This window comes from Ailuropoda melanoleuca, chromosome 1 (assembly GCF_002007445.2).
Source record: "Ailuropoda melanoleuca isolate Jingjing chromosome 1, ASM200744v2, whole genome shotgun sequence".
Taxonomy (NCBI): Eukaryota; Metazoa; Chordata; class Mammalia; order Carnivora; family Ursidae; genus Ailuropoda; species Ailuropoda melanoleuca.
Genome location: NC_048218.1, coordinates 92,228,092 through 92,237,159, shown reverse-complemented (window position 1 = coordinate 92,237,159; position 9,068 = coordinate 92,228,092). Strand labels below are relative to the sequence as shown.

General features: G+C 40.1%; 1 protein-coding gene across 1 annotated transcript; it reads left to right on the top strand.

The window, feature by feature from the left end:
• The first annotated feature begins 7,725 nt into the window (after positions 1–7,725).
• On the top strand, positions 7,726–8,401 carry LOC100476400 (60S ribosomal protein L17-like). Its single transcript, XM_034670526.1, has one exon. The coding sequence runs from the start codon at positions 7,853–7,855 to the stop codon at positions 8,378–8,380; it is 528 nt and encodes a 175-aa protein (XP_034526417.1). The 5' UTR covers positions 7,726–7,852; the 3' UTR covers positions 8,381–8,401.
• Positions 8,402–9,068: the final 667 nt, after the last annotated feature.

Below are 9,068 nucleotides of genomic sequence, written 5' to 3'. Positions count from 1 at the left end.
AATTTTATGTTATGTGGGGTTTTTTTTGCCACAATTAAAAATTTTATATATATGATTCAGAGGACTAGAACACTAAATGTAAGGAGGTTTTAGAAATACCTTAATTTCTGCTTTTTTCCCTTATGTATGTACAAGTGTGATATGATTGCTTTTAAATCCATGCCTAAATATATTTTAATGAGTATAAAGTAAAAATTTGTAATTTTTAAAAAAAAAGTATTATGGTAGCATGCGGTATCTTGAGTTATATATCTGATGGGCTTAGTTCAGCCCTATTCAGGACTCTTCTCTAGAAAACACATTATTGTAAATATATTTCTAGCATTATTGTTAATACTACTATTCTCAGTTTAAGCAGAAGAGGAATTTATTAAGAGAATGGCAGAGGTAAACATGTATTTGCCTGCACTCCTTTTGAACCACACTTATATAACAATTAAGGGATTAAAAAAAAACCTTCATAAATCTCTCAGGACAAAGAGAACTGGATAAATGTCAACATAATTTTGAAATCTAGAGAGTATAAGGAAGAATTTAACTGACTTTATAGTTAAGTGCATGCAAGAGTTGGGGAACAAATTTTTAAAATTTCAGTATCCCAAAAGACTCAGTAAATGAGCCAATAATTGTACCAGGTAACTCTGAAGAAGAGGTGAGTGGGTGGACTGAAAACAGAGTAATTAGTTAAAAATTTTTAAGAAGTTTTTTTTTGTTTGTTCGAAGATTTTATTTTTAAGTAATCTCTACATCCAACGTGGGGCTCAAACCCACAAACCCAAAATCAAGAATTACATGCTCTGATGACTGAGCAGCCAGGTACCCCGATTTGTAAGAGGTTAAACAATTAAATTTTATTTCTTGGGGTGCCTGGGTGGCTTAGTCAGCTAAGTGTCTGCCTTCAGCTCAGGTCATGATTCCAGGGTCCTGGGAGAGAGTCCCTGCTTCGGGCTCCCTGCTCAGTGGGAATTCTGTTTCTCCCTCTGCCCACCACCCCCCCAACCCACCCCCGCTCATGCTCCCACACTTTCTTTCTTTCTCTCTCTTAAAAATAAATAAATAAATTTTATTTCTCACCCCAGGGCAGACAAGAGATGGTCTCTCCCCTACCTTGGCAAAAGATAGAAAGTTTATTTTCAGGACAAGTTGAAATATAGAGGATCTGGACCCAGACACTGGTCATGTTTTGAGTACCTTATTGGATAGGGAAGTTAAGTAAGGTCTGTATATTGAACCGTGAGACCCCTCCCTACTTCTCCTTCAGTTCTGCTACGAACACTCTGGCAACCAAGCTTGATTCCTCCTTCCCCCATCCCATGGTGGCATATGGGAGCACACCAATCTGGGAAAAACAATATTGACTGTGCGGCATCCTTCATCTACATAAAAGTGTCTCCACCAAGCAATTACAGAGTTGCTCGCTGATTGAGAAGTCCTACATATACACACAGAGCTCGTGAAAAATGCCTAATTCTATGTATGCTTAAAGGGCCAAAGATCTCACGATAATGGAGGGAAGACTGACATGAAAATGAGATGCAGAAACAAGAAGAAAAAGGGAACTTAGAGAAAATAAGGACAACATAGGGAGAATAAAAAATTTTTTTTAAAAAATCACTGTTATACCTAGAGAGTTAAGAGTTGATGGAGGGTCCATAAACCAAGAACCAGAAGATGTAAGAAAGGGAAAATCCAGAGAACAGAACTTCTAGAAATGAAAAATGTGATATTTTCTGTGTAAGAGTAAAGTGGTATCGTGTCGAATCTACCTAACCCTCCAGCAAAGGCCATCACCACCATAAATGCACAAAAGCAACAAGGTATCCTGTGAGTTTCCAAATACAAGGAGAGGGCTGATTAACCCGCAGCAGCAAGACCCACATATCAGCCAGTGGCAGGAGACAGTAGAAAGCAGGCAAAGAAAAGATCTTCTGGTGGCACTGAGTGCCAGCAGACTCATAATCAAATTGCCAAAGGTATTTATCCCAAAATCTAAATGTTCCCACTCAGCATTGAAAGCTAATTGAACTTTTTGGGGAGCGGTGCCAGAGCTGGAAAGGGGTTCCTAACGGTGAAGGCAAAAGAAAGGTTAGATTGTATGGGACAGTCTAGGCTCTATTACATCTCAGCGCCAACAAATGCCATCTCCTTTGCAGAACAAAGTCCCTCTCAGAGGAGAGTCTGGGGGGGTTAGAATCTACACGGAGCAGCACAGAGGCATGGTGGGCAGAGGCAAGAGAAGATCCGGATAAAGCAGGGGAGGAGGCAGAGAAGGTAGTTTCAAAAAGCACAAGGCAATATTGTTTAACTCTTTATTTTTTATTTTTTAAAAAAGATTTAATTAATTAATTTATTTGACAGAGAGAGAGAGCAGCAGAGGGAGAGGGAGAAGCAGATTCCCCACTTAGCAGGGAACTCGATGTGGAACTCAATCCCAGGACCCCGAGATCATGACCTGAGCCAAAGGCAAATGCTTAACTGCCTGAGCCACCCAGGCATCCTTGTTTAACTCTTTATAATAACAACAGAAGAGCCATTGAGCCAGGGAAGCAGTCTTGGCCCACTCTCCTCTTCTGAGGTCCACCATGCGGGCCTCTTCATGGGGCTGCTTGATGTGTTTCCACAAAATGGTAGCTGGCTTGCCAGAGCACATGATTTGTGAGTGAGAGCAAGGGGAAAGCTGTGAGGCCTATGGTGACCTAGTCACTCACCATCCATTCCATCATATTCTATTTGTTAAAAGTGAGTCAGTAAGTCTAGCCCTCACACAAGATAAGGAAAATTCGGTTCTATTCCTTGAAGGAAGGAGCATAAAAGAATTTGCAGACATTTAAGACTGTCCTACAATATTAAAAAAATTAGAAAGTGAGAGATATAAATAGATGATAGGCCAAGACAAACCAACATCTGTATAAGGGGATTCCCTGAAGAAGCAACCTAAAGTAAATACTAAAACCTTTAATTTGTGGAACTACTTCTGAACTAACACTTAAACTGGCATATTTAAGTGGCACAGAGCTTATCAGGACAATCTACCTGGAATGGATAACACCAAGACATATTTGAGTAAGACAAATGAGCTTTAAAAAGAAAGAAAGAAAAGGCAGTCATTTGTAAGGGAAAGTAATCACACTGTCAGAAGACTTTTCAACAATAGTTTACTATTTTTCCCAGATAGTGGGATACATATTTAAAATACTCAAGGAAGGGGGTGCCTGGGTGGCTCAGTCGTTAAGCGACTGCCTTTGGCTCAGGGCGTGATCCCGGAGTTCTGGGATCGAGCCCCGCGTCACGCTCTTACACAGGAAGGCTGCTTCTTCCTCTCCCATTCCCCCTGCTTGTGTTCCCTCTCTCACTGGCTGTCTCTCTCCCTGTCAAATAAATAAATAAAATCTTTAAAAAATAAAAATAAGAAAATAAAATACTCAAGGAAGAAAATGAGCCAAGGATTTTATGATTAGCCAAATTGAACTCTGCAGGCATACTGCTATGAACATTTAAGAATAAGGAAATACTGTTGCCATGAACTCTTCCTGGGGAACTTTAATCTAAAGAATGATCTTTAGACAACAAAAGTAATTGAAGTGACATCAGCATAAGGACTAACTGATGTTGATCACTGAATATATACTTATATGTGGTTCTAAGAATAATTGATACATTTAAGGGAGACCAAGTATTTAATGGTTGTGTGCTCTGACATTATGAATATTAAATTATGAAACTTATGAAAAATAAATAGCAACTATAGTAAAACAGACTATGGTTCCTGTATTAGAGAAAAAACTAAAAAGAAATGGCTGCAAGTAAAACTATCAATTATGGTCTATTCTCTCCAGAAAGATGGGGGGGGAAGCAAAGAAAATATATAAGAAAATTTCTCAGACCTGGAAAGTATGAGTTTCTACATTGAAATAGACTCCCAAGTAGTCATCAAAAGAATGAAGAAGGAAACACCTGTGTATTAAAGCATGTGTTCCTGAAATTTCTAAACAATGACTAATAGAAGATCTTAAAAGCTGCTATAGAGGAAAAACTTAGATCCATAAAGAAGATCAGGACTCAAACTGGCATTGGACCATTAGCATTAACTTTAAAAGCTAGAAGACTATAGGGACACCTGGGTGGCTCAGTCAGTTAAGCGTCTGCCTTCAGCTAGGGCCATGATCCCAGGGTCCTGGGATCGAGTCCTGCATCAGGCTCCTTGCTCACTGTCTCTCTCTCTCTTGTCTCTGACAAATAAATAAATAAAAATCTTAAAAAAAAAAAAAGCTAGAAGACTATAGAATAGTGTCTTCAAAATTCTATGGGAAGTTATTTCCAGTGTAGAATTCTACATTCTCAAGTAACCTGTCTTATGGAAAGTAAGAGATAGAGCTTTTCGAACAAATTAAGTGTCAAAAAAATTTCCCTCTCGTGTATACTTTCTCAGGAAGCCAATGGATTATGTGCTCCACAAAAAATGAGGCAATTAGCCAAGATAAAGAAAAACATGGGATCCAGAAAGGAAAAAGTCCCAAGATATTTACAAAGGGAAATCCCAGAATGACAGGCACTAGGTTTAGGGTCAATCAATCCATTAGTTGTCGGGGCGCCTGGGTGGCACAGCGGTTAAGCGTCTGCCTTCGGCTCAGGGTGTGATCCCAGCATTATGGGATCGAGCCCCACATCGGGCTCCTCTGCTGGAAGCCTGCTTCTTCCTCTCCCACTCCCCCTGCTTGTGTTCCCTCTCTCGCTGGCTGTCTCTATCTCTGTCAAATAAATAAATAAAACCTTTAAAAAAAAATCCATTAGTTGTCAAAAACAGGATTTTAAGGGGGATATTTCAGTTAAAAAAAAAAACTGGGGCAGGAATTATTTCTGATTTATCTGGCCATATTGGAGGGAGTTTTGAAGCTCTGCAGGAATCTGTGCATGAATTAGTAATAAGTACAATAGAAAGCAAATTTTAAACTGCAGCAATTCTTAACTATAGAGAACACACTGAGGGTTGTTGGAGGGAAGAAGGGGGGGTGGGGGGATGGGTTAACTGGGTGATGGGCATTAGGAGGGCACTTGTGATAAGCACTAGGTGTTATACGTAAGTGATGAATCACGAAATCCCACTCCTGAAACTAATATTATACTATCTGTTAATTAACTAGAATTTAAATAGAAACTTGAAACATTTTTAAAAAATGAACTGCAGCAATAATTAGAAATTATTAGACATATTAAACAAGTTTGTCAAAGTTGTAGGATCAATATACAAAAATCAAATACAATACAAAAATTGAATTTCTATACACTTGGCAACGAACAACCCAAAAATGAAATTAAGAGAACAATTCCATTTACAATAGTATCAAAAGGATAAACTACTTGGGAATAAATTTAGCAAAAGAAGTGTAAAACCTATACACTGAAATTTATAATACATCATTGAAAGCAATTAAAGAACATCTAAATAAATGGAAAGACATCCCATTTCCAAGTATCAGAAGACCTAATATGTTAAGATGGTAGTATTCCCCAAATTGACCTACCGATTCAACATAATCACCATCCGAATCCCAGCTGGCTTCTTCGTAGAAATTGATAAGCTGATCCTAAAATTAATATGGAAACTCAAAGGACCCAAAAGAGACAAAACACTCTTGAAAAAGAACAAAGTTGGAGGACTCAGGCTTCCCCTGTTCAAAATTTATTACAAAATAACAATAATCAAGCCAGTGTGGTACTGGCATAAGAATAGACACATAGATGAATGGAATAGAATTGAGAGTCCAGAAATAAACCCACTTATTTATGAACAATTAATTTTCAACAAGGTGCTGAGACTATTCAATGGGAAAGAGAGGTTCTTTCAACAAACAGTGCTGGAACAATTGTATCTACATGCAAAAGAATGAGATCGAACCCTCATCTCACACCATTACAAAAATTAGCTTCAATAAATCAAAGACCTAAAATGTTTCGGGGTTTTGTTTTTTTGTGTGTGGTTCAGCTAGTTTATTTAACTTTATTTTATTTAAATTCAATTAATTAACATATAGTGTATTATTAGCTTCAGAGATAGAGTTCAGCGATTGACCAGTTGTATATAACACCCAGCTCTCACAATATCATGTGTCCTCCTTAACCCCCCAGTTACCCCATCCCCCCCTTTCCATCAACTCTCAATTTGTTTCCTATGATTAAGAGTCTCTTATAGTTTGTCTCCCTCTCTGATTTCGTCTTTTCCCCCCTCCCTTTCCCTATGCTCCTCTGTTTTGTTTCTTAAATTCCACATATGAATGAGATCATATAATTGCCTTTCTCTGATTGACTTATTTCACTTAGCATGATACCCTCTAGTTCTATCCACGTCAAAGACCTAAACTGTAAGAGGTGGGGTGCATGGCTGGCTCAGTTGGTAGAGCACGTGATTCTTGATGTTGGGTTTGTAAGTTTGAGCCCCACATTGGGTGTAAAGATTACTTAAAACTAAAATTTAATAAAATGTAAGAGGCAAAACTATAAAATTCTGAAAAGGTAACATAGGAGTAAATCTTTGTGACTTTTGACTTGCCAATTCTTAGATATGATACCAAAAACACGAGTAACAAAAGCAGCAAAGGGAAGAAATAGATCAATTGGGCTTTATCAAAATTTGAAACTTTTGAGCTTTGAGGGACATTATCAAGAAAGTGAAAAAATTCACAGAATGGGAGAAAATATTTGTAAATCATTTCTGTGATAAGAAATTTGTATCTAGAACATATAAAGAACTGTTACAACTCAAGAATAAAAAGACTAACCCAGTTGGTAACTTAAATGGGCAAATGATCTGAACATACATTTTTCCAAAAACAGGCAGATGGCCAACAAGCTCATGAAAAGACACTCAACATAACTAGTCACCAGGGAGATGAAAATCTGAACTACGATGAGATACCACTCCACATCCAGTAGGATGGTTAGAATCAAGAAGTCAGATAATAACAACGATGTGGAGAATTCAAAACCCTCATACATTGCTGGTGGGAACAGAAAATGGCACAACCACTTGGACAATAGTCTGGCAGTTGCGCTCTGCCTAACACCAGCCGAACATTAAAACTCAGACAAAATCCCAAGCATCAAAGTTCTACCTAGACAAATCCTGATTGTGAAATCAGCTTAAGGTAAAGAAAGTGCAAAGATAATTAGAGAGCTGCAAAAACACGGCCCAATTAGTCACAGAAAATAATATAAGTCCAGAGAGGTTTGAAACATCCACCCTCTCTGGTCCTTAAGCTCGATGCTCAATGTAGCTCATCTCAACTTCATTCCTTATGCTCCCTTTTAAACCCTCTCAAAGCAGTCTGGAGCGACCGCCTTGCAGAAGAACCCAGTGAGACAAACAACATTGGTACGGTAGGCACGTGTATGTACATTACACAGAGCTCGCTGGTGATGGACTGTCCTCACAGCTTCTAATGTTCCACATAAAGAACAGATAAACAAGCATGCCTGGGGGGCTAGGTTAGTTGGATAAGCGTCTGCCTTCGACTCAGGTCATGATCCCAGAGTCCTGGGATCAAGTATCACATTGGGCTCCTTGCTCAGTGAGGAGCCCGCGTCTCCCTCTGGCTGCTGCTCCCCCTGCTTGTGCTGTGTCTGTCTGTCTGTCTGTCTGTCTCTCTCTCTCTCTGACAAATAAATAAATAAATAAAAATCTTAAAAAAAAAAAGGAACAGATAAACAGAGGGCACATGCTTTAACGAAATGCAGAAGAAATGGAGAACTAGAGCAGTTTTACTCTTGGTAGAGAAAAGACGAAAGACACAAGTGCAGCCCTACATACATACAGTGTTTTCAGCTTCTCCTAAGTGGCCTGAGGTGATCTCTGAAAATGGTTCTCTATTCACTTGACCCAGAAAACCCTACAAAATCATGCAAATCAAGAGGTTCAAATCTTCGTGTTCACTTTAAGAACACAGGTGAAACTGCCCAGGCCATCAAGGGTATGCCTATCCGAGAAGCCTGCAGGTATCTGAAAGATGTCCCTTTGCAGAAGCCATGTGGGCCATTCCGTCCCTGCAGTGGTGGACCTGGCAGGTGTGCCCGGGCCAAACCAGGGGACTGCACACAGGCTTGGGGGCTCAAAAGGAGCGCTGAATTTTTAGTGCGCATGCTTAAAAATGCAGAGTGTAATGCTGAACTTCAGGGTTTAGACGCAGATTCTCTGGTCATCGGGCACATCCAGGTGAGCAAAGCCCCCAAGATGCAGCATAGAGCTTACAGGGCTCCTGGTCGGATTAATCCCTACATGCGCTCTCCCTGCCACACTGAGATGATGCTCCTTACTGAGAAAGAGCAGGTGGTTCCTAGACCAGAAGAGGAGGTTGCACAGAGAAAAAGATATCCCAGAAGAAACTGAAGAAACAAAAACTTATGGCCTGGACATTAATTCTGCATAAAATAAATGCAGAGAAGTATAGGGTTTGCAAAAGCTAAAGTGAGCGCTGGAAGGCTTTCGAAAGCAGGGCTCTCACTTAAATTCAGTTCCTCTGAGATGTGGTGCGATGAGCACCATGATTTTCACATTCAGAATCTCCTTCCATCTCCTCCCACCCTCTTCCAGCCGCTTTTCCATACTGCAGAGACTACGAGCTTTTTTTCCTTTTTTTAGAAAGATTTATTTATTTATTTATTTATTTTGAGAGAGAGAGAGAGAGCACACATGCAAGCTGGGAGAGAGGCAGAAGGAGAGAGAATCTCATGCCGACCCCATGCTGAGCGTGGAGCCCCATTTGGGGCTCAACCTTACGACCCTGAGATAGTGACCTGAGCCAACACCCAGAGTCAAACACTTCACCAACTGAGCCACCCAGGCACCCTGAGACTAAACTTAAAAGGACTTTTCCCAGCCTCCCCTGAAGTTCGTTTCTGGATGTGATCTAGGTCTTGCAGATCCCTCACATTGCGCAAGACTTGGATCTACAAATGAGGTACTGGGGACAGGGGCAGGTCACGTGACACCCAATGTCCTGATGTATGTGGTTTCAAGCTGGCAGCCGTGACAGCGGCTTCCAGTTTCCCAGGCAGCATCCTCACCGCGCCAGGGC

Bases quoted from the DNA above. Each gene is read 5' to 3' on its own strand.
- LOC100476400 (XM_034670526.1), top strand. From the start codon at position 7,853: ATGGTTCTCTATTCACTTGACCCAGAAAACCCTACAAAATCATGCAAA.